This window comes from Anabrus simplex, chromosome 9 (genome assembly GCF_040414725.1).
Source record: "Anabrus simplex isolate iqAnaSimp1 chromosome 9, ASM4041472v1, whole genome shotgun sequence".
Lineage (NCBI taxonomy): Eukaryota > Metazoa > Arthropoda > Insecta > Orthoptera > Tettigoniidae > Anabrus > Anabrus simplex.
In genome coordinates, this window is record NC_090273.1 from 2869824 (window position 1) to 2896977 (window position 27154).

At 39.3% G+C, this 27154-nt stretch overlaps 1 protein-coding gene across 3 annotated transcripts; it reads right to left on the minus strand.

Moving 5' to 3' along the window:
- Atg10 (Autophagy-related 10) lies at positions 1-27154 on the minus strand. Of its 3 annotated transcripts, none has more exons than XM_068229224.1 (3): positions 27022-27138; positions 15403-15528; positions 1-2150 (listed from the first exon to the last, which is right to left on the minus strand). In XM_068229224.1, the coding sequence occupies exon 3, from the start codon at positions 2144-2146 to the stop codon at positions 1547-1549; it is 600 nt and encodes a 199-aa protein (XP_068085325.1). In that variant the 5' UTR covers positions 2147-2150; positions 15403-15528; positions 27022-27138; the 3' UTR covers positions 1-1546. The 3 variants fall into 3 exon arrangements, with proteins under 3 accessions (XP_068085325.1, XP_067009439.1, XP_067009438.1); XM_067153338.2 differs by having other exon boundaries at positions 15403-15575; XM_067153337.2 differs by lacking the exon at positions 15403-15528 and having other exon boundaries at positions 27022-27154.

Genomic DNA, 27154 nt, shown 5'->3' on the forward strand with positions numbered 1-27154 from the left:
TTCGTTAGGGATACTGAAATAAAGAATTTTAAGTACTTTACTTCACTTAAAAGTACAACTTGAACTGATGTCAAATTTTGCACATCAATTACCTTTTGAAGTCAAAAAAAGTATTTGTAAGAAATGTGTAGACGTCTCACAAAATTCAAAACAAATAATTTCCAAGAGATTCCCCCAATTTCAAGATTTGGAGAAAACATTGCACTTTATTACAAAACCTCACATTGCACAAATGAGTGACATTAAGGTCAATTTTTTACTGACCATTTAGAAATGGAGTTGATTGAATGTGAAGAAAGCAGTACATCGATGAACAAATTCGTTCTACTTGGTGAAGCATGGGTGTAAATAGACTGTGCTGTTGATAGAGAATACTCTCTCCAGAACCAGATAACTTAATACCGGTACGTGAACAATGGGACAGACTCCCACAAAAGTTTTCGGTGATGAAGAAGCTTTCTACAGCATTACTTACTTTGTTTGGATCATCATAAGCCTACGAACAGCTATTTTCTACAATGAAAGTTATGAAGGCAACAGTTATAAGCCGCCCTGGTTCAGACCTAAGTGCTTCTTGTGTGTTACTGAAGATAAGAAGTTACGAACTCAATATAAATGACATGGGTACTAAATATGAGAACGATATTTCACTTAAAAGTCCATTAGCAATATTAGTATTTTTATTGTTATATCTAGTAATATTTAAAAGACGAAGTCTGTCACCGTGGGAGCTTATTATATATATTTTTACAAGTAATGTGAAGTATTCTCCAAACTTACATACTTAAACATGAATTTTTGACGTATTTGCAAAATACAACCACGAAACATGCAACTGAATGTTTTTACAAGATATATATTAAATAAATAAGTAAGTAAATAAATAAACCACTAAATGAATAAATAACATATTATGAAACGTAATTGAGATTTAAGAAGGGGGTTTGTAGTCATTCCTTAAAAAAATAACAAGTGACACAAACAGTTGAGAATAGCACACTAGCTGGAAAAGTTTCGCCATCCCTGGCCTAGACTGTACAGCCTTATTCCCCGAATTTACATACCGATTTTCATTCAATTGAGTTCAGACATGTTCTTGCAATGCGTGTACATACACACATAACGCATACATAATGGAATTGCATTGCAGTCCACACGGTTCCCATAATACAAAACATAGTCAAACCGAACAGCTGTGATAATTTTCTCTATTTCTCCAGAACCTAAATGACAAGTGCGCAAAAAAGTGTGTTCCGAACACTGCGTGGGGTAGCCGGAGGTAGTGCAGAAATGTCCTGTCTTGCTCTGCCCTGACCTGCCTTTCAACGTGCGATGTTGCATTGAGTAGCGTGTATTACAAAAATCTGCTGTGCGCTCAGCTGTGTTAGCTGCTTCACCTGCATCCCAATGTGCGCCCGGCCTTAATGCTCAGGCTTTCGATGGTATAAATTTGCAACAATCGGGACACTTCGTTTTTTAAATGGCCAAAGGAACTCATGCAAACAGCTGCCTAATCAAGTCATATATAGACAAAAACACAAATAATTTATCTATTGTCTGGATTGCCGCTAATTTGTAATGAGCTGTATGCAAGAGGCATTATCAATCCCACTGAAGGACCTACAGAGCTCAACCATGTCACCAATGGGTTCCAGCTGTTCTTTCCAATACAGCTCAATAGCTGAGCTGTACGACATGGGTGTAAATGAAAGAAAGGCCTCCGTAAATTTGGGTGCTCCTTTTGTGATAGTATATTCCACTTGTCTTCCTGGAATTGGCCCTGAAAATATTCCTGGCATAAGGTCCACATTTCTTCCAGGCCTAATATACAGCCATCTGATTTCCAAGCATTGAAGTAAAGAACAGGTACGGAGTAACTTGGACAGTAGAGGACGTGATATTCCCACGAACACGTGGAGCTGGCGGAGTTGATCTGAAAGTCGTGGTCTTCCACAAACTCCCCATCCGTGTCTTTCAGAAAAGGGATCGACTCGGAGCTTGGCTTAACCAACTTCTTCACCAGATAAGTACTTCCTGGAATATCACCACTCCCTTCCAGTCTCCAACCATCACAAATGTCGTCTGAGATCTTCACTATTTGCTGTGAGAAAGTGAGAAACTCCTCCCATGTGACTGTACCAGCCATGACCCTGGAATCAAAAGTAAAGTACATCAGATCAATGTGGGAAGAGGACATCACTCACTGAGGGACAATGTGTACAGAAGCGTGATCCTTTTGATGTTCCTATACATGAGAATGCAGTCCATCTGGATTTCCCCAGACATATCCAATTTTTTTTTGCTAGCGGTTTTACGTCGCACATACTCTGATGACTACAATGAAGGAACGTTGTACTGCCACTAGTTTATAGCCTTCGTATTTATTATTATGTTGCTATTGGATTTCTGTAACCAAAGGTTTTTGAGTGGAAATTGGAAACACAGAGCGAGTCCTCTTTGCTCGATATATGCCGAAAATGAATAGAAACCATAGATACCATCCAGCTATGGTCAGATTAATTTTTGAAATGCTCAAATATGGAGTTATGCTCAGAAATGTTCGTAATTTGACTACCGGTATTCATTTTTTTTCAATTCCAGGCAGTTACACAATCACTGAAGGAATATTCGGTAATTCAGGGCCAGTCGATGAAGGAGAGAAATGAGCTGTCTGTACATACAATACGAACAGGATATGAGTTGTAAAGATTTCTATACCTACATTCTGCGAAACAGCAAACTTTTGGCCATGACGGACAAAATTCTAATCACTCTAAGTGACATGAACCACGCCATGTTTTTACCACAAAGTATCCAGGTTTCTTACTTTTGATGCCCTGGGGATCTTTTACCTTTGGTGACCTAAGTGTCCGATTTTTTATATGGGAACCCTTACAAATTGATTTACAGCTGTGCGTTTCTTTCCTCAACAAGTCAACACTTGCATGACCTCACGATTATTTGATCTATTAGTGAAATAGCACAGTGTGAATGTTGTTTGACATCACACACAGGAAAGTGGGTTCAAGTGCTGACAGATAGACTTCTGTGGCACGCCACACAAAATTTATTTGGTTAAAGCAAAAATATACATTAATCTTAAAATTTACGTGCTTTTGAAATGTGATGTTTGCAAAATAAAATCATGAAACATTCACTAGAATAGCACCACTCCATATGAGCACTGCGGAGAGGTTTGGAATTTAATCCAGACTTTTGGCACGCAATCTAGTGATTAGAAATTGTCTACCACCACCTCCCCTACCCTACCGGCCAACATTTTGATGGTGACATTCTTTTCGACCAACGGCACTCGAACCGCCTTAACGATCATGCCCAACAGGCAGGCTAATTCATATCTAATACTTAAATGAAGTCAAATGAGGGGTTTCATGACGATTTTAAAGGAAAATAACTGATGGCACACTGGACAGTATTGTTTATGACCTTAATTCACTTGCTACTCGGCAAAGGTTAGCCATTCCTGTTATAGAGCATATTTTAGTTAATTAATTAGTTAATTAATGTTCCTGCCTGCTGTCATTTCTTGATGGATACAGTACTTTTGCATCTATTTCTTGGCACAGGCCAGAGTAAAGTGTAGCTTCCACCGAAGTCTCAGTCAACATCCATGGCTTTGACAATATGGAACTTGCTGGGGTATGGGTAGTGCTGAGTAATGACATTCAGAGCATGACTAGTGCATCTGAGTGTTATAAAAGGTGCTGCTCATAGGGTCAGTCGTGCTGCAATAGTACTTTCTGACCCAGTGAGGAAAGCAATGGCAAACTACCTCACTCCTCATCTTGCCTAGTATGCCTCATTTTGATGCTGCCATTGGATTTTGGGGTTTCCTTATAACCGCATAACCTTTGGTAGTGCTATTTGAGGATCCAACCAGCCTCTGGGCTGATGACCTAACAGACACAGACAATTAATGTTCAAATTCGTCATGTTTTCATTCTTTCAGGTACACATCGCATTTTGTTTCTTGAAAAATGGCAAGAATCTACTGTACCATTTCATTGCCCTGATTATTTCGAAACGAAATGTTAAAGTCGTCATTTTGGCATGAATAACGATAAAGTATCATAAATCAAGCGGTAGGAAATACGAATTAAAATATACAGACAAATGAAACCAAAGAGGCCGTAAATATGAAGTGAAAAACTACAGACATACGGCATCCGAGTGGCCGTGACTAAGATAAATGCACCAATTTCAAATTGTTAAAACCAACAGTAGGAACAATCGAACATTGCACTGAGTAACGACAAATACTTTAATATGATAATACCGGACAGCTTGCAGTTTTCAGCGAGAAAGTCGATAGTGCTGCTACCTACATGGCTTGGTGTGACTAACTCTTCAGTAACATATTGCCATCTGTATGATTCTTGGCGCTTTGGCGTGTTGTTTATAATGTATCAGTGTTTGTCACTAAATAATCTTACATTGCAGTTAAGCTTATATTCCAAGAAAAGCGTTATGCGCTGAACAAATTAACGAACAAGATAATGGTATAGGAACTGATCAGGACCGCAAGTATTAGAAAAAGTAATGACCTCGCATCTATATTGACGTTACGTTCTATGCCCCTTACATTAAGAAATCAATCAGATACTCTACTGAAATATTGGTGGGACGTAAAACCAATAACATTTACAAATATGGAACTCTAGTACACTCAAACTTGAGGGTCCACATTGTTAAATAGTAGGCTACCATAAATTTCACAGTTAAAAACTTGTGGGCCTGTAGCGTAGTGGTTATCGTGGTAGTCTTGAAATTGAAGGCCATGAGTTTCGAATCCACTCGGCTCTTTTTGCTGTAAGAAAATAATAATAATAATAATAATTTTCTTTACGCCCCACTAACTACTTTTTGGGATACGCCGACGTACCGGAATTCCATCCCACAAAAATCTTTTTACGTGGCAGTTAATCTGTCTGCACGAGGCTGGAGTATTTGAGCACCTACAAATACCAGCGGACTGAGCCCGGATCGAACCTGCCAAATTCGGATCAGAAGGCCAGCGCCTCAACCGAATGAGCCACTCACCCCGGCGTAAGAAAATTATTTCAGTGTATTATTTTCCTAGGCTTGAGCACCAGTCCAACTAATTTAATACGCATGTAGGGTAATTCTTCATGCATAAATATGTGAAAGAGACTTTAGGAAATTATGAACACTTCTTAAATGTCAGGCACATCGTAGGTCACTCACGTAACCCCAATATGTATTATATATATACAGATTAGTATTTCTGTCTTCAGAGGTGAAACAGAACATTCAAAGTCCGGCAAAGGTGAGACAGCAGCTTGTGGTGAGTTCTTCTGTAGAGTTCGGGAAGATTGGCCGGGTACCGAAGAAGAGGAAGAAGGAAAATGAAAAGGGGAAGAAGAAGAAACAATGGACCAAAACTCCTGTTCCTTAATTACACCTTCTCTTTCCCGAAATCCTCATAAACCATGGATAGTGTTAAGGTATCTGCCTCCTCTAGCGCTTTGGTCGAATGGTTAGCGCTTCGTGGCCCTTCTCTTTCTTTTGATGATACCTTCATTCTTCGGAGTTTTGGTCCTCTTCCATTTCCCTTCTGAGAGGATGTTTGGCCAGTTATACTTCCTCTTAAAATAATAATCCCAACCACGGAATGGTCAGCGCACTGGCCTTCGGTTCAAAGGGCCCTGGTACGATTCCCGGCTGAGTCGGAAATTTAAATCTCCTCTGTTAATTCGTGTAGATCGGGGCCTACGGGTTTGTATTCGTATTCATACGCCTCTTCAAATATATACAACATATCACACGAAAAACAACCACAGAAACACGCAATAGTAAATACATATATCCTTCCACATAGGGTTGGTGTTAGGAAAGGCATCCGGCCGGAAAATTAGGCTGTCTACACAAAGTGCTGCCCAAGGTAACTGGGAAAAGTCTAGAAAGAAGAGAAGAGAGTAGTAGGTGAATATTCCTCCCAGACGCTAGGCAGATACTCAAAGAAATTCTGATTTTAATTTTTAAGACATAGCGAAACGCACGGCTAACACAGTGCTCGTTTGGAGTTTATGAAGGAGGCATTTCATATTTTAAATTTTAATTCTTAATTATTATGATTGTTCAGTTATTTTAACAAAAATATTTCCAATGTGTGTAGATGCATTCCTCTCAACTGTAGCATAGATAAGTATGCAGATCCTGGGCTTGTCACACCTGCACGCTAGATGTCACCACCGTCGCTGTTCGCACTCCGCTCAATGCTGTTGAGATAGAGCTGTCCGGTATTGGTGTATTTGGTAACGATAAGAAGATTTTCAAGAGGATACATACTCAAAGAGAATAGCTTATTTTAAGAGGAGATTCCCAAAATTATCGAGAAAATAAGTTTTAATACAAAGCAATAACGTTATACTTCCCGTACACGTATAAAATCCTAAACGGAATATCGAGAAGGAGATAAGGAAAATAGTTGAGCAAATATTGGGATTGAATTAAAGATTGACAAGAATTTATTAAAGAAAACGTTGAAGAGGCGCTAACTTAAAGTATTTAATCATAAAACAAGACGTTATTTAAGCTACCCTTTATATCATTAAAACTAAAGAAGCAAAAAATACGTCATAGTCTACCTGAAGAACATAGAGGTTATACAAGAAGGCTGTGTAAATAGGAAGATTATGGAATTAACGATCTTTTTGAATATGTTAAGCCCCATTCACAATGCAAACGTAACGTAACGTAAACTTAAAATTAACGTTAACTTAGAAGTTAGCGGCCATCTTATCTAATGGATCCATTCACAATGCGCCGACGTAAACTTAACTGCGAGTCCGTAAAATTAAGGGATTGCAAACTCCAAGCTCTTACGGTTAATTTTACGTTAACTTTAAGAACCAGCCAATCAGAGCAGAGGTAAACACTGTGTGTTGTGCACGATATAATGACTTCTTTCGACGAAACACTTGTATTTCTCTTTCAAAATAATCTTTGTGTATAGGCTATGTATGATAGAAGGAAAAATAATTACAAATACGCTGTACCGAAAAATAATTGGTGGAAATTAATATCCTGTAGTAATGAAATCTGACAATAAATGGCGGGAGACAAGCTCGCAGCGCTGGCAAACGGACGAGAGAGAATCCCTGTCATAAATAAAACAGTGTCCCTGTATATTTCTTAACATTATGACGGAGTACTATTTTACGAAAACGATATCATCCAAACAAATAGATCCAAACATCTCATCGGGGTGTGGTAGATAGGGTCATAGATGTCGGTAAACGAGACCTTACATTTCTTTTTATTACAAAAGGGGAAGCAAATCGTAAGAAAGGCAAACAGTTCAGGTTTCATCCGCATGTCCAAAACGAACTGATGAGGGTCATTTCTTACAGTAGATTACCGAAATCGCCCTGAGATAACCTTCTTTGATTCAAGGGATGAACCCATTTTCTGCACGGTTGTTTACATCGCCTTTTTCAGGTACCGTAGGCCTACACAGCTCCCAAGAGCAAAGCAATAGATGTTTGAAGTAATATGAATTCCGCTACCACGTGGTTTGATTCCATCGAAGTATTGAAATATAAAACTGCGAGATAGCCCAAAACCTGACTTCCGTACTAAATAACATGGCAGTGTTTTGATTGGCTGCTGTGTACTCTTTACGTTAATGTTATGTTCCTCCATTGTGAATACCACAAATTTTAAGTTAATTTTACGCTTACGTTACGTCGTTAAGTTTACGGTTACGTTTGCATTGTGAATGGGGCCTTACTTATGCATGTCTACTAGAAAGTCGCAATGGCCTGCTAGACTGGAGATGGGGTTAAGACCACAACTCGGAGATGGCACAGCTGTAATCCAGAATTGGCTGCTCCGTAGAAGAACGAAAGAACAACTATCCCAGTCCAGAAACACAGCCAGAATAAGTAAAGTTTCACAAATTTTATTAAAAATTTGTTAGATTTATTTTATTTAGTTAACTGTTGGTTGTGTTATTATTAGAAATAGGTCGATATATCTTCGAGAAGTGATTTCAATTTGTAGTTTCAACGCGAGTGCATTGATAGCGACGTCTAAATGAAGGTTTTAGGTACTCTTCCAAAACATAAACACGCCTATCTATAGGAAAGTTTATATTCGCCAATGAAGTGTTATACTATCAGTCTTCAGCTTATTTTCAAAGAATTATGCCATAAATAATGTGATCGGATGTATTTGAAATGTGAAATAGATACATATTGAATTGGAGGTTATCGAGATTACGTAAACAACGTAAACTTATTGCCAAATGGAAGTAAATATAGGCTAAACATGTTAATACTTTGACAAAAGAAGTGCATATTGACAGGAATGGTACCGGTAGCTGTTGATCCATAAAACGTTAATTTTATTGAAATGTGGAATTTTATGGGTTGAGCGTTACATTGAATAGATTAAATGATGTTTATATTTGCGGTGAAGTAGAGATATGATGGAAATACGAAGTAAGAAATGTGAATGTTATGAATAATATGTGTTCGTGAATGTTCTAGTTGATGAATTATGTTAATATGACGACGTTTGAGGAAATAATTTTACGTAAGAGTAGTTGACGTTAATTTATGTAATGCAGTTATGCATCAAGGTTATATCTGACGCTAGTAGCGACGTGAAATATGAAATAACCTATAAATAATAATATAATAATAATCGTATGGCCTCAGCTACCGTGTGCAGACATTTCAATTTGACGCCATCTGGCTGTCTGCTCGTCAATTTCGACGTTCCGTTTTACTCTAGACCCACTAGATGGCAGACAGAGTAAAGCAGATCTCTCTTGGGCGTCTATGGCTGAGATTTAATGAATTTTGTCGGGTAAATACCAAATGTATCACCAGAGATCTTTTACATGCCGACATCGTACGACATGGAGTGTCAAATGGACTTTCTTCCGAACAGGTAGCTACTTAAGCCTGTCCTTTATAATCTGCGCAGCAGACAAGTGCCCCAGAGGTTACTGAATCTTGTATAAGTTGGAAGTGTATGTTCTGTGTAGTAGAGTTCAAAACGCGAAACAAAGTATTTGAGTAAAATTACAACAGTTCGTGCCTCAAGTGATAGTAAAATACTGTGCGATGTAAGAGTAGTTGTGGTGAAATCATTGAACGTTCAGCAGCATGTGTCAACAGAACACAAACGTGCAGTAAAAAGACACTACAGCAAGTTCTCCTAGGAGAATCTCGCCAATCTTATTCACCATTCTGTGAAGAACTTTGTGCCAACATTCCCTTAAATAAGCTGAATCATTGAAATGTAACTGTGGGGAGTTTGGAAAATGATGGTCCAGGTGGAACGTTTCTAGTAAACTGTGAACATTTAGAAAAAGAAGTTCTTTTTTGCACCATTGGTAAACTGTTCGACAGATCTATGCATGCCATACAGACCAAAGGCATTCAGCATGACAATGCACTGCTCCTCGTAATGGATGCTGCACCTTATATGGTGAAAGCCAACAAGTCACTAAAAGCATTATATAGTAAAATGGTGCATGTGACTTGTTTAGCTCATGTCTTACACAGAGTTGCAGAAGAGATTCACAGTCAATTCAGTGAGGTTGATAAATTAATTGGATGTGTCAAGAAGGTCTTTTTGAAAGCCCTTTCACATGTTGCACCGCTAAGTTGTTAGCTCCATAAATTCCCTGCTGCCTTCTCCCATTTTGACAAGGTGGGAATCCTGGATTGAAGGCTCCAACTATTACTGCCAGAACTTCAACATTGTGAGAAGTATCACCGATTCATTTTAAAGCACTGAAGCCGCTTCATTTGGACTAGGTCAGGAATTAATGTCTAATTCTGGCATTTTCACGTCAACTTCCAGACATCAAATAAAATTTTGGTTTTCTTCCTGTTAGCATAACTGCTTTGGAACAATCAGAAGTGTCACTAGTGAAGCAGACAGAACTGGTGAAAATAACTGTGAATGAATTTAATCATATTTGTGGTAAAGTGGGTCAAGAAGTGTCCAAAAAAATGGAAAAGGTGTTCGAAAAACAATAAAGAGTGTATCATGCATTGTGTTCTATTTCAATGATTTTGTTGGGTGAAAATTTTTCTATTAATTATTTAGAATTAGATTCAAATGATATTATCCATTTCAAATATGCTCCTTATGTGTTAGCTGAAGCAGAAAGAAGTCTTTCCAAGCATAAGGCTTTGTTGCCTGAAGATAGGAAAAATTCATTCTATGTTGCAAGTGAGGGCTCAAAAACTGAAGTAAAAAGAAGCATGTGAAAATAATCACAGCATACTTTAACTACGTACTGACAATTTTAATAAAATAAAAAGCTCATTACAATATCAAATTCCATAGTTTAACTCGCCTATTCATAAATTAATGGTTTGTTCTCATAAACTGAATTCTTGATTTTACCACCGATATTTTACCTCATTACCATAAAACTGAATGTTTCCCCTTGCAGGATTAATATCATTCAGGTCTATGCTCCCACAGCTGCAGCATCAGATGCTGAAATAGGAGAGTTCTATGAACTATTAGAACATACCATCAATCTGTTTGCAAATAGGGAAATAGTAATCATCCAAGGTGACTTCAATGCTAAGATTGGGGACACTACAGGAGGTACAGACATCAGATCTGTGATTGGTCGTTATGTCCCAGGCGAAAGGAATAGACGAGGAAAGCAGCTACTGGAGTTTTATGTTGGCAATGGCATGGTAGTTTACAGCACCCTCTTTCAGCATCACCCAAGGCGTGTGTATACTTGGATATCGCCTGGTGATAGAGTCATGAATCAGACTGATTTCATCTTGATGAGACAACGTTCGAAGACATCTGTTCTAAATTGTAAGACCTTTCCTGGAGCGGAATGTGGCAGTGACCACAATCTGTTGTCCATGAAAATACGGCTAAAACTAAAAGTCATCAAGAAGATAAGAGCAAGACAGTTTAGACCCACTAACCAGGAATCTCTTGCACGCTTCGGGCAACTTGTACGGCCAAAGTTCCCAGATTTGCTGCTAAAGGAAGAAGAATCACCTTGTCAGACGTGGGACAGAGTAAAAGAGATTGTCTCCTCATCTCTCCCAGAGCCAGCTAGGAGGAAACCGAGTACAAAACATCCCTGGATATCAAACAAGACTTTGCAACTGATTGAAGAAAGAAGTAGTTTGAAGAAACATGGCATCCAATCCTCTCAGGGTGAAAATAGGTACATGATCCTATGTAGAGAGATGCGGTGTAATTGTAGGAATGATAAATCAGAGTTCATCCACAGCGTTTGCAAGGAAATAGAACAAGACCAGAACGAAAATAAAAAAATGATCTCTTCAACAAAATCAATATCATTACTCGTCAATTTAAACCACACACATTGGTTGAAGACGAAAATGGATGCCTAATTGGAGACAGAAAAGAAGCACTAGAGAGGTGGAAACAATACTGTGAAAAGCTGTACTCTGGAAGAAATGATGATGTAGCAGTCTAGCAACCAGGAGGGCCTTCTGCATTGGAACCTTCCATTCTACAAAGCGAAATCAAGAAAAGAAAAGAAACAAATCACCTGGACTGGATGGTATTTCTGGAGAGATGCTTAAAGAAATAGGTGAAGAAGGCTTGTACGTTATGCACTCACTGTGTAATAGGATAAGGACGACGAGAGAATGGCCAAAAGATTGGACAAGCTCTATCTTAATCCCCTTGCACAAGAAAGGGTCAGCCAGGAAGTGTTCCAACTATCGTACAATTGCTCTGATATCTCATACAAGTAAGATTTTATTATACATCATAAACCAGCGCCTCGAGTCTTACATAATGCCTCACATATCCATTGAGCAGCAGGATTTGTTGTAGGAAAAGGAACATGGGAACAGATTTTTAATATAAGGCAAATAACTAAACAATCTTGTGAGTTCTGTGTTCTTGTGCTAATATGCTTCCTTGACTACAAGAAAGCTTTTGAATGTGTTGTCTGGAATAAACTTTGGGGGGTTCTTGGTGAATTTGGCATTCCACATCTAATATCAAGTCTAAAAAGTCTGTATAGGAACAACATTGCAACTGTAAAGGTAGATTGCGACATTTCAGAATTTTCAGTATTTCGCAGGGTGTCCGACAGGGCTGCATATTATCACCTATTCTACATAACATCTATGATGAATATGTGATGAAGCTAACCTTACCTTTGCTGATGACACCACTCCCCTTGCCAGCAGTGAAGACGAACTTGCAGAATTACTAGCAAGGGTAAAAGATGCAAGTTTAGAGTATGGGCTAGAGATCAACCTGAGCAAGTACAAACGAATGGTTAATGACTTTATATACCATGGGTCGACAATCTGTGATACTGGAAGTTCTGACAAAGAGATTACGAGACGTATCACCTTAGGGCACGTTGCCATGAGCAAACTCACAAAAATATGGCAGAGCAAAGCAATAACAAAGAGTACAAAGATTAGACTAGTTGATTCTGTTGAGTTCTCTGTCCTCCTTTATTGTTTTCGAGACCTGGACCCTCAAGGCAAGAGATAAGTACCGTATCAACGCCTTTCAGATGTGGTGTTTGAGAAGGATTCTCCGTGTACCTTGGACGGAAAGAACTAATGCATTTATTATTCAAGAACTGAAGATCTCTGAACGTCTTTCTTCTCGCGTCATCAGGAGAATCGTCCAATTCTTCAGACATACTGTAAGAACGGATAGTGAAAATCTGGAGAAGTGTATCATGTAAGGCAAAGTTGTCGGCAGAAAACCACGAGGAAGGACATCGAGCAGGTGGATTGATCAAGTTCTGCGTACCACCGGTCTGACTCTTCAGCAGGCTTTAAGAGAAGCTGAACATCGTCAAAGTTGGCGCTGCTTAATCAAGAATTTTATATATTTTTGGCCATAACAGCATTTTTCTGTGCATATAATGGCGAATTTCAGGTCATAAAAATCCTAGGCCTAGCTCATATCATAGTGGACTGAGGATATGGAATGAAAATAACCATGGGTAAAGCAAGACTATGGTGTTGACAACGAAAGGTAGACAAGACCGTGAAACTTGGGAAGTGATGAGATGCTCGCAGAATCCGCACCGTTTGTAATATGACACTGTTCAAAATGTTTCTGAACATGTTGATAAAGAAATGTTGCTGTAAGGGCAGAAATGATCTTAGCGTGCAATTAGAGAATACTTGTAACACAAAGAACTGAATCTTTTAGCATGAGATCGGGGAATAGGAAAGGTCGACGATCTAACAAAATCTCCTTGCACTCCTCCATGGAATGGGCTGTAGCTCCATCTTGCTGCATTCATCGTCGCTGGAGGGATAAAAACAGAGCAAATTCCACACGAATGGGGACTACCTGGTCCGCTGGATTCGTCGATGACATGACCGGACACAAGACACACTGAGCCATATCTGCATGGCAGGTCCATAAATATTACTGTTCTGTTATTGCTAATGGCCTCTTCCGGCCTCACCTTGAATGAACAACTTCCATGATTGTACTAGAGGGCAGCTCCCTCGATGTTCGACACGGATGGTCGTATCTTTCCGACGAGGTGAGAATTTTATCTCTTTGACTCGAATCTTTGCTTTGGAGTGAAGAATAAAAATGGTCCCCACGCAGATCAGAGTTGCGTTTTTGACTTACAGAAAAGTCTTTAAACGATTCAAACTCAGCTTATACCACCATCCTCCTCTTTTCTTTGCTGGTTAATATACTTCACGTATGGGTATTCTTTCGAATTATTTGTTCGACTATTCTTTCGTAATATTTGTTCTATTATTTATAGCTGATTGATATGTGTCGCTCGCTCCGCAGTATGAATGGACTGCATGTTGTTCTTGTGGTTATTGTGATTATATGTTGTTTGGGTCTCATATTACTTCTGTTCATGTGCGCTACATTTTTATGCAATTTGCCATCTGAAGACTGTTTGCCCTTTGTGTCGGCGCGAGCTTCTATTCGTGTCGTTTTCTCTGATCCCACAGCTGAATTCGTTTGTCCTGTGCACGCAACTTCTGATATAAATGAGACCTCGTTTGTGACCTTAAAGTCATGTTACATGAAATTGGGTTCGTCGTTTAACTGACGCTGGTGTTCATATTGCTTGCCGACCCCGGCTGTGCCTGAATGTTAGTATGAGAGTATGACGTATCAATCAGCTGAATTTACGTTTGATCTTGTTTCTGTATCTTATTCATGCATTTTCGTATGGTGCTATTTCTTTTGCCTTCGCACCTGTCTTGGCCGCTCGCTTACGTATAGGGCCGCCATGTTTTCTTTCTTTCATTTAGGCTATGAAAATGCCTGGGATTTTCCCCTTTGGTTGTTTATATTATCTCCTTGGTCCGGAGTTATTTCTCTGATATCTTACATATTTTATTTTCCTTTTCAACTCGGGATCTTCTCCTTGATGCGTGGGAGTTAGACGATCTGTGGTGATTGTAACTATGAGGATGGTGTCGGAACGATGTGTGAAAAATGAATTGTAATATACTCGTGGAAGGAACGATCCCTTTTGATCTGTGACACCAATATTAATACTGTACTGTCACATTCAATAATGGTGTGGTACTTAACTGAGTGAGCTCGCCAAATGTTTTCATCTTTTTGTAATTCATGCTCGCATAACAATGTTGTGCCATCAACTGGACCAGGACTGCTTATGTATGTACCCGTTCTTATCATTTTAATTGATTATTTTCCTTTCCTCCTATCTTTATTGTATGATTTTAATAAACCCTTATAACATGTACTTAAATGTTATTACTTATAGAATTAGCCTCTTACTATTTTTAATTTGTAAAGAGGCTCTTTTCCAGTTCAAGGCTGTTTTTTTGGCCTTTCCTAGTCGCGATCTACGCCTCGAAATCTCGCATGGTATTTATTTGTACTGGGATTGTTTCCGCAACTGGAGGTGGTGTGGCACAACACTGACTAGTGGTTTCTGTACAATGACATCAGGGCATTGGAACTCCTAAACCATGAGCCATCAAAGTGAATATGACTGAGAACCATGTTGCCAAAGAAATCTGGATCCTTATAAGCCATGGACAACACTCGGCTTCGATGTTCGCTGTAGCCTGCAGTCCCCTTCCGTTGACATAAGTCTGATCCCGTATGACGGAACTTGTCAATGACAGCTAACATTATTTTTTAATGTGAAGCATTCCGACGTCCCACTCCATATGACCGGAAATAAACACCTTCTCCTCTGTTGGGAGAACACCGAGTTTACAAACTATTACACACAATAAATACTCATGCAGGTGGGAGCAGTAGTATAAATCTGCGGTATTTCCTGCCCGTCGTAAACAGCAACTGAAAGAGAACCCAGTGTCCTTCATCTTGGGAGCGTGGGCTGGTGATAACAGGTCAACTAGCTGGTCTGTCATTACTTCCACTTACTTGTGCCAGGCTCCTAGCCTTGTCGTTTCCTATCCAACTTTCTCTTCCGACTTTCATAGAGTTAGGTTTACGAGATCTTGGGAGTCTTTCATGGCCCTCGTCTTTTTTCCTCAATAATTGCGATCGCTGTCAACAGAAAATGCTTGTGTAGTAGTGCTCCACCACCACACCACCTGTTAGGGAAACGTGGACAGCAGATAAACAATCATTTCAGAGTAGTTCGTTTTGCGGCAGAACGTGCACGAGAGGCAAGCTGTATTAAGTCTCACAAAATATTAAATATGAGGAACATACAAACTGACATGACACTTAAACAGGGTCAGGATGTCAGGAAGGAAAAGAATGGAGATGGTCTGGGCATGTTCAGGGGATGGAAAGATACCAAACCGAGAGTGAAGGAAGGAGAACAAGACCCAGATTACGGTGGTTGGACTTGATAAAGAACAGCATAATAAAAAAAGAACCTGGATTAGAACACAATAATTAAGGTAGTTAGACAAAGATGGAAAGGTATCATTAACATCCCAACCAAGTAGCATATGGAAAACTGATTACGATTTTATTTATCACAATATAATGTCATTTTGGAGGATTTTTCATTTAAAAATGAATTTTATAATTGCCAGGATATTTTAAAAATAGCGATATTTTACTGGTTCCTACTCAATGGTCAAACATTATCAAGAAAAGAACTGGGTGAACTTCTTAGGTGCAGCACGATCCTAAGAGATGGAGACAACGGACAATAGCCGCCTCAGAGATCACGATCCTCAGAATTGAGGGAACAATAAAACAAAATTCTTGTGCAGACTTCTTTTAATGGAATGTACAGTTTCGCTGAGCTCTCTGCATGGTAACAAAAGTAAGGCTGGTAAGGGTGTAGGGTTTTGCCCACCACCTGTTCTTATCTTTCTCCCTTCAGCATCTTTGTTTCACTGTATCTCAATCTCTAAGACTAGCACGTCAACTTCAGGGAATTCCACGGGTTATATCAGAAACATAATGCATACGCTACGTGGCATGCTAGTGGTGTAACTTCGCTCCAAGACATCAAAGGCTTTCAGCGACACAAGAAAGGGTTAATATGGGGAAGGCAGGAACTATAGCCTTAATAAACATACATTAAAAATAGGAAACTATGGAAGAACATCTTCAAGACTGCTGACAGTGGGATCAGAACCCACCATTTTCCAAATGGAAGCTCACCTTGCTCGGTAACTGTGATTTGATGCAATGAAATGTCTTTACGTCGCACATGCATGACAAGTTTATAGACTATTTTGTGTTTTATCCGTCATATTTCAAGCTTTATTTTTTGTTTGGCCATAAATACATGCATATTTCCTCAGAGAATGACCAACTGTGACTGCTACTGGGAGGCAAGGAGATGCATAGGTTAATGATGTACTCATCAGTGTATCTGCCTGTTGCTGGTGTGTCTGTGCAGATCTCAGACCTCCTAATCTCCCCATGTATGTTGTAGTTCTATGCAGAATGTGGATTTTCATTTACACTTATTTTTTACAATTGTTTTACGTCATACCAACACAGGTAGGTCCTACGGCGACGATGGGATAGGAAAGGCCTAGGAGTGCGAAGGAAGCGACCGTGGCTGTAATTAAGGTACAGCCCCAGCATTTGCTTAGTGTGAAAATGAGAAAGCACTAAGAACCATTTTCAGGGCTGCCGACAGTGGGGTTCGAACCTAGTATCTCCTGAATTCTGGCTGCATTTAAGTGCCTGCAGCTATCGAGCTCGGTCTGTTTATACTTGATAAGTTTGCAATATTTACACAAAAAGCTGTGATTTTGATAAGTCAGTTAGCCAAGTTAACAAACCATATCAACACATAGGGCTTGCATCGTATGCTCAAATGCCACCAGAAATCATATAGTGCAAGCAGTATGACCACATGGCTAAAACTTTATTCTCTTATTGCAAGGAAAAAAGCTCATGATGATGATGATGATGATAAAGCAAACTGCATTGTCATTAGCACAGGAAAACAAATATAAATAAATACATTTATGTAGATACCTTTGTTTTATAATTACTATTATTACTATTTATTTATTCACAATCTATGCCCTTCATTGGACAACTTTAGTGAATTTTATAAAACGAGTTTTCAGTTTTCTGTCAGCCCAACACTTGTTCATTCTCTTGGATCTTAACTTTCTGTCTTCATCTGAAATGAGCAATCACCAGTTCGTCTTTTCTAATTTGTATTTCCCTCACATTTTCTTTGATCTTACCAGATGCAAATATGATAAAAAACAGGACAAAGTTGTTAAAAAGGGAGGACAATGCCATAAAAATCCTCCACTGAGAGTCTGAATTCAGACTTGTATATTGTTACGAGTAAAACTCCATCTGTTTCATTACTCTAATTTATTTCAGTATGACCCCCCCCCCCCCCCACACACAATTCTAACCAGCTATCAATGGCCACACTGATCTCTCTTCTGTACACACACCAGGGAGTCCCGGGAGGTTGAAATTACCTGCAGACGGCTATAATCCAAGTCTAGTCAACTCGTGCAGCAGCTGTGTCTAGACCGCTGGATTTGAACTCAGTGCCACTGGCTACACAACACACGACTCTTCGTTGGTTCGACTCCAGAGATAGTCCAGTACTTCACACAGTCTCATGCAGCGAACAACTAAACAACTCAACAGCAGGATGATACTCACAATGAATATTAACAGAGGTTCATTAAACCTCGCAATCATGATAGTGGGTTTTCTCGCTGGCTCACGGCAATTCTCAGTCCACAGAATTACACTAACACACAGTACAGTCTTCCGTTCACGTGCTCACTGGTCTCTCCGACACCTCAACAACAGCTTGCTTGTTCAGACCTCGCTGGGACAATAGCGACAGCCAACACCTCTGTCGCTCTCAGCCCAACCACCGAACCCCAACACACTGAATCCACCTCGGAGCCCAACTGTCACTCCGAGTCCAGAACTGATTGACTGTCCGCAACTAGCCTCCTTTTTTATAGCTCGCGTGATTTGAGGCAGAAATTTTGTGAGGTCGCTACAGGCAGAACATTCCTGCGGAATCTCCAAGAAATACACAGGTAAGCCGGTTGACGAGAACAACACACAGAAAGGCCGGCTGGGAGATCCCAGGTCGTCTGAGTCACCAGTTGGAAGTTCCAAATGGGGCTACCACGGGGCTGGCACAACGTATCCATTTCTGTATTATACAGTAAATTCTTAAAAAATTAAAACAATGAAACTAATTAACATGCCTTGCTGATACTTTTATGAAGATCAAGTTGCCTTTACAAGTTTTGGCTTGTCAAACGTATACTTGTAAAAAGATAAACATGTAGGCCTAAATTCCTTTAGATTATATTGAACCACTAGCTGATGTACCCGTGCTTCGCTACGGAATTCTACATTGTATACAGCATTCTAGGTCAGGTAGTGTACACGTTGTATTAAATTGTTTACCTCTTAACGTTACCCTAGAAATGCGACGGGGAAGTCACCAAACGTCTTTTCTCATATGAAGACTGGGTTAGGGAATTTTCATTGTAAAGGTAGGCCCCCTTGCCTACCATAAGTCACAATCAGGTTGGGGAGTTTTCATTTTAATGGCAGACACTCACCTTCCACCTGCCTTTTACATCCTCAGAAAGACTGTCTTAGTAGTTTTCCCAACTGACATGAACATAGCCCTAGGTCATTACAATGACATCAGTAGGAATGGCGCGATTAAAAGCAATGCTTTTATATGAAATAATCAAATGAAAAGCCACATTTTCTCGCTTTAAACGAACAGTACTACGCTGCCGATTGAACAGTCCAAAGTTCCAGAGCTGGAATGACCAAGCTGCAGAGAGCCGTGATCTTTGAACCCACTTTGTCTTATCTTCGACCAGGTGGGGGTGTCGAATAGTGGAGACTCCCAGGGCAAAAAATATGCCCTCTTACCAATCTGTTTAATAGGAGTATCCAATGAGTCGGAAAATCTCAGTTCACTACACAGGCGGCGGAAAAATCTATCTTGACTTGTAGACAAATTTTTCCTCCAAGCCAGAGGAGAAAACCCCTCCTCACTGCTAATTTGGAATAAATGAATGTAGAATTTAATAAAAGTGAAGAGGAAGAAGCTTTCCTTAAGAAACTGCTCTTTTCAGGGTTGAATTTTGAGTTATTTCATGAATTGTGGTGCTATAATTTGGATTAATTCTAAATTGTAATTCTAGACCAGGTCATACTACTACTACTACTACTACTACTACTACTACTACTACTACTACTACTACTACTACATGAGCGTCTGCCTTAAATGTGCACACTGCTCATTCAAAACAGTGTGTCAGAGTAGGGATCGAATAGCTGGAATACTCTGAAGAACTAGTCTGTAACGTACCGGCAGTATCAGAAAATATATGAAGCAAAGAAATGGCATGATAGAGAAGAAAGTTTTCTAACTCCTAGCTATTTTCCGCCAATATTCAGTCAGGCTGTTATACTCGTTACGCAGCAGTAATCCCATCTATTTGAGTTGAGTGGCAGCATAAGAGACAAAGAACATCACAGCAAACTATGGTCAATGTAATGTTAATGTTGATCATTGTTATGCACTTTCAATACTGTAGGCCTCCACATTTAGTTTTCTTCCAACTCTGAAATACCACTCTTATCATAGTCGGTACGGTAAAACTGAATACAACATAAATGGTCGGAAATTGTATTCTCTATAAATTTTGTTATGTAGTGCTTTTCGGTAAGACCAATAACATGGGTATTTAAAAATTAAATTTTAAGCGCCTTCCCCTAAACTACAATTTCATCCGTCGTGAATAAAATTGTTTATAACTTCGACTGTAGTTTCTTATTCCCCGACTCCATATACTGATTTTCATGAAATTCTGTTAACCCATTTTCTCGTGGCTCAGCGCTGATGTGGACTTGGCAACAAAAATACAAATTCATGAATATCTGTGTTATCGAAGCTGGTATGGTAACAATGTATGACATAAATGATCGGAAATTTAATTCTATAGGCTATAACCTTTGTTATGTAGTATCTACCAATAGGACCACTAATAATATAAATATTAGAGAATTAAATTTTAGGCCTTCCCCTAAACTACCATTTCACTCAGCGTGAGTAAAATGATTTACAGCCTAGATTGTAGTGGCTCATCCCTCGACTTTAATTACTGATTTTCATTAAATTCTCTTCACCTGTTTTCTCGTGATGCATGTACAAACATACATACAGACAGACAGAAATTAAGGAAAAGTAAAAAGTGCATTTCCTTGTTACTATGAACATGACCGATACAGAAATACCATTATTTTCAAATTCTGGGCAAGGTACAGACAAAACTCTTATTTTATATGTATAGATTAAGAACATTTTCACACAATCTACTTTGAAACAGTTCCTGCTGAGATTAATGAAAATGGTCTTTCTACATTTGCATTGTGCCCTGGTATAGAAAAAATAAGTATTCTGCAAGTTTTAATAACTCTCAACAAAAATCAACCAACTAGTGTGAATTGAAATACTTTACCTATTTCTGACTAAAAGGTCATTTGTTACTACACCCACTTGGGAATTGTTAGAAATCGCAGAACTGAACAAAAGATTTCATATCATCAATCTGAAAGGATTCAGACTTAGCTTGTAAATACAGAATACATTTTCCAACACCACAATAACCAATATCACTTTTCAGCACCATCCTTTTAAAACAGGCTTCCTTCAAATCCCAGTTATCTTCTGTTGGGTTTTTTTTTTGCTAGTGGCATTACATCGCACCAACACAAATGGGTCTTATGGCGACGATGGGATAGGAAAGGCCTGGAAGTTGGAAGGAAGTGGCCCCAGCATTTGCCTGGTGTGAAAATGGGAAACATAGAAAACCATCTTCAGGGCTGCTGACAGTGGGATTCGAACCCACTGTCTTCCAGATGCAAGCTCACAGCCTTGCGCATCTAACCGCACACCCAAGTCGCCCGGTTTTCCTTCTTCTGTTTCCTGTCATGTCAGCGGTCACACATAATGTATAATGGCTATTATCACAATACAAGGCTTGCGTAGAATAATCGCATGCACATTTTGATATATTGATAATGCAGTTGCATAATGAAGTAGTGAAACAATTATAAGTTTTTTTTTGGCTAGTTGCTTTACGTCGCACCGACACAGATAGGTTTTATAGCGACGATGGGACAGGAAAGGGCTAGGAGTGGGAAGGAAGCGGCCATGGCCTTAATCAAGGTACAGCCCCAGCATTTGCCTGATATGAAAATGGGAAACCACAGAAAACCATCTTCAGGGCTGCCAACAGTGGGGTTCGAACCTACTATCTCCCGAATACTGGCCGCACTTAAGCGACTGCAGCTATCGAGCTCGATACAATTATAAGAAGATTCATTAGAAAAGGAGGTCATGTCCAGGTGTAAAAAAAAAAAAAAAAAAGGCATCTGATCACCCTACTCTTACAGTTCCATAAATTTTTTCATTAATTCTCCTTATGATGCTGTTTTCTGATTTCCTGAGAGATGTCCAAAGAACGAGATTCATTTCTTCCTGATTGTGTTCGTTACCAGTTCCATTTCCTTGTAGACTGTAGCTAGTCTTGGTAGTTCTCATTTATGCACGTTCTGAAACTTCTTCTTCCAATTTTAAGTAATCTGTCTATTTGTCCGGGGTCAGTTGTTTTGAAAAATGGTTTCACTTGTGTATATTATTTTTAGTTGTGTAACTCTCTTATAGTGTTTTAATTTTGTGGCTGTTAAGAGGCCTTTTTTATTGTATGTGTTCTTGGCAACATATTGTTTCTTGCTGGTGGCTTTACGTTGCACCGACACAGATAGGTCTTATGGTGATGATGGAATAGGAAACGCCTAGAACTTGGAAGGAAGCGGCCTAGGTCTTAAGGTACAGCCCCCGCATTCGGTGACATACTGTGCTCTGGTCAGTTTATTTATTATGTTATAACATCTCTGCTTTTTGCTGAGGTTAAATGTTATTATTTCTGCAAATTGTTAAAATTTGTCAAGGATTTTGATTTCCTGTTCATCTTTTGTGCTTTTATTTACAAGTGGTAGGTCAGCTAACATGATTTCTGTATTTTCTGAGGCCAATTTTTGTGCTATTTCCTGTGGTAATTTAACTTGTTGTCGGGCTTCCTTAATATTGTTGGAGAGGAAAGCAAGGTCATCAGTGAATCTCAGGGAGTTTAAACTTATGTTGTCTTTGGATCTTCCAATTTTGATGTTCTATGGGTTATCCTTGTCCTATTCTCTCCTTATATATTCCAAGGCAAGCAGACAGGCAATCTCCCTGTCGTAAACCTGTTTTTATGAGGAACGGCTCTGAAAATTCCACTGTGAACTTGAGTTGGTTAAGGGGAGTCCTAAGAATTTTTAGTATTGAAGATCTATGGGCACAGTCATATGCCTTCTTACAAGAGGCTGTTCTGTTTCCATAATCTGTTGTGTGCAGCTTCCCCAAGGTCTGAAGCCTCCTTGGTTTTCATCTAATTCTTTAATCCTACCATATAGAATTCTGCACAGTCCATGAACATTGTGGAGAAGTTTGGAACTGAATCCAAACTTTTGGCACACAGTGTAGTCGGCCAACAAATCCTGGACTTATAAATTATAAACAGGAGAGGTTTCCACCAATTCAATACATAGTTGTATTTACAATGTTTCAACCCTACTCGGGGTCATCATCAGCCATATTTAAACATACACAATATATGACAAGGTGTTGTGGCGCTCAACAACCACACATCACATTGTATAATATATATTCATAAGGTTCTTACTGATTAGAAACATGTTTTAGGATTTTGTCATTTATTGTGTATGTTTAAATATGGCTGATGATGACCTTGAGTACGGTTGAAACTAGTCCCATGTAATGTAAATAACATTGTAAATACAACTATGTATTAAATAGGTGGAAACCTTTTAGGCCTATATGTTATCTCAGTTCAATACAGACCAACAACATGAAGTTCATAACCCTTGAAAATCCTGGGCTAACGGGGATGTGCAAGAAAGAGGAAGATGCAGGCCATTTACCAAAGCAATGATGAAGTGAATTTAGAACAAATAGAGGGGCACAAAAGAATAATCACTGCCCGTCCATCTTCGAACTGAGGGGAACCATGAAGAACAATGTTTCAGGTATGCATAAAAGGTAAACAATGTCTTTTCTTCATAATTTCATTTACACCGATCTGCATTTAGGGCTGTCACCCTGGTGGCTTACTTAAATGATTTCAAAGAAGTTGAAAAATTTATCAATCCTTCCCCGGTAAATTATTCTAATCTCTAATTCATAACATAAACAAGTATTTGCCCAATTTGCCCTCCTGAATTACCTTTACACTATCATCCTTCCTACTTTAAACACTCCACTTGAGCTTAATTGTCTACTAATGTTGTCCTACTCCATCTCTTCACAGACAGCTCAGAACATACCAGTAAGTAGAGCAGCTTGTTTCCTTATTACCAAGTCGTCCCAGCACGTTCTGGACAGGTTAGAACAGCCTTAGTAGAGGTGAATACAAATACCATTAAAAAGGATCTAACTATAAATGAAGAGTTTGAGACAGTAGTAAAATCAAAAGCAGAAGCTGTATATAAGCATACTGCCTGGGGGAAGAGAAAATCCCTTATACAGTACAATGGATATCTGATGGAAACGTTCTTCATTTTCATACCAGTCAAAGTTAAACTTTTTGTTTTAATTGTTCTACATCATCACCAGTAAGCATGTCCGACTCGTTGGCTGAACAGTCAGCGTACTGGCCTTCGGTTCAGAGGGTCCCGGGTTTGATTCCCGGCCGGATCGGGGATTTTAACCTTAATTGGTTAATTCCAATGGCACGGGGGCTGGGTGTATGTGTTGTCTTCATCATCATTTCATCCTCATCACGACGTGCAGGTCGCCTACGGGGGTCAAACAGAAAGACCTGCACCTGGCGAGCCGAACCTGTCCTGGGATATCCCGGCACTAAAAGCCATACGGCATTTCAATTCAACAGTTAACCCCGTGCACGTGAACTAGGTACATGTAGTGTGGCACTTTCCTGACTTTGAAGTTCCTTATTAAAGTAACTTGGAAGTTCACGAGGAATGTGCACTATGTGACCAATAAATACACTCTTGCATTAAGTAACCTGTATTTTAATCAGTGTGTGTGTTAAAAACTAATAGTTAGCAGGCAATGGAAGGACAAAATCTGAAGCATCATGTTAGGAACTTCATTTTATGAGGTCAATCAATCAATGAATGAATAGCCTACTGATCTGCATTTAAGACAGTTGCCCACGTGGCAGATTCCCTATCTGTTGTTTTCCTAGCCTTTTCTTAAATGATTTCAAAGAAATTGGAAATTTATTGAACATTTCCCTTGGTAAGTTATTCCAATCCCTAATTCCCCTTCCTATAAACTAATATTTGCCCCAATTTGTCCTCTTGAATTCCAACTTTATCTTCATATTGTGATCTTTCCTACTTTTAAAGACACCACTCAAACTTATTTGTCCACTAATGTCATTCCACGCCATCTCTCCATTCAAGAGAGAAGCATATGCTGGCTGCTCATTATATAGCTTTGCCATATGTGGTAAACAAGACATGTAACACATTGTTAAAGAGGAAAAATTGTTAGAACATTCCTCTGGTAATCCAGAGTTTCATTCTCTAGGCAAAAGCAGAAAGCTGTAACAGCAATGGATGAATCTGACCAAAGTATGCTTCTTCATAAAATTTTGGAATTTAAGACAAAGGGGTTTCGTATGGCAAGTAAGCTGATACATGTTTTGTCAAATGTTTTATTCAGAATTTATGTTTCAGATATTAATTTAAAATATTTTTCACAAACAATTACCACTACTACTATCAGCACAACCACCATAAAGGATGAAATGGGTACGGCCTACTTATTACAAGAAATGTCCATGGAAGTGCGCAACATATAATGTGAGGCAGTATTTACATGTTATTAAAATGAAATACCTGTAATCAGAGAAATTAAATTCATCTTACATGTAAAATATTTTATGTAAATTGACAGGTAAATATACAACAAACAGCCAGTCCCTGCTATGAATGGTGTGGAAATGTTGCTCATAAGGTTGGTTGATGCATGCACTTCAGGGGGCTTGGCAGACTGATATGATTTAGCAACTTCTGGCACAGTGAGGAAAGCAACAGGGAACTCCCTCACTCTCCATTCATGAGAAGGTGGCAACTGTGCAGAAAGTATCTCTGTTGGAGTTTAAGAGGATAAATTGGCGAAAATACTTGTTTATACGAAGAGGAGTTAGGGATTCTAATAATTAACCAAGGGGGATATTTCATTAATTTCCAACTTTTTTTATATCATATAAGAAAAGTCTAGGTAAACAAACAACAGGGATTATCCCACGTGGGTGACAGCCGTAAATGCATATCAATGATTGATTGTCTCTCGCTCAATCTGTGCGGCCAACGTAATGTGCAACTTTTTCCTAATAATGTGTGCTCATTTCAATTCTGAATTGGTAACCAACTGGGGACAGAGAGTGGCTGAAAAAACTACCATCCCAACATTTGCTTGGCATTGGCAGAGGAAACCACTTTGTGATCCATTCAACTGACCTGACTTCATGAAGTGAGAGAACCCTGTTCCATCTTTCAGGTCATGGTTAAAATACCTGGACAAGCCTCAAATCAAACATGAGACCTTTGGTAAGAAGCAAGGTTGCTACCAATGGACAGACAGAGAATGATGGTGAATGAATCACAAAGGGAAGGAAAAAAAAAGTGGTTTATTTCCGACTGTAGAGTTCAAAAGACTAGTAGAATTGGACCGAGCAAGTGCCCAAGCAGATGTGGGATTGCATTTGGGAGATAGTGGGTTCGATCGAACCTCACTATCGACAGCCCTGAAGATAGTTTTCTGCGGTTTCCCATTTTCACACCAGGCAAATGCTGGAGATGTACCTTAATTAAGGCCAAGGTCGTTTCCTTCACATTGCTACCCTCTTCCTATTTCATCGTCGCCATTAGACCTATCTGTGTCGGTGCGACATAAAGTCAATTGCAAAAGAGCAAACTTGTTTTTTTCTAAGTCTGGCCACTGCAAAGATAGGTTACAGCTACTAAATTTTTCTTGCCGTGCAGGAGTATGCGCCGCGGCGATAGTGAAGAGCCTCTCGACGTGAGTGTGGGAAGGGGGCCACTGTTCTCATGACAGTACATGGCCTGAATTTGCAAAGATAGGTTAGATACTAAACTAAATTACTACGAAAAACTTTTGCCGTGTTTTCATTTTCCACCTGTTGGTGACGGAAGCCATGAGTTAGGAATTCTGGGAATGTCATGTCGACGAATGACTGTGCTCGTAGCTAGGGTCAATGGCGCGTGAAATATTTCATTATAAGTGTACCTTTTTGGACGGGTTGGGAGGGTCCCTGGCATTGGTAATGAACACATCTCTCTTCTACAAGGATTTTAAGGTATGATTCATATATATTTTTTCGCGAAGTAGTGTGTAATATGGTGGTGTGAATACACTAGGATTATACCAAATGAGATATTACATGTCAACAGCCATTCACAACAATCAGGTTTACTTACACAGATATTCTTATCACGATATTGTTTGCAGAGACACTTGATAAATCTAATACGTCCTTCTATTAAACCTAAATCACAGAGAACTACGGAGCTCAGTTGGTTAGGAAACATAACTGTTTACCGACTGCCAAAG

Coding starts and splice junctions, on each gene's coding strand:
- Atg10 (XM_067153337.2), bottom strand. CDS start 2,146: ATGGCTGGTACAGTCACATGGGAGGAGTTTCTCACTTTCTCACAGCAA.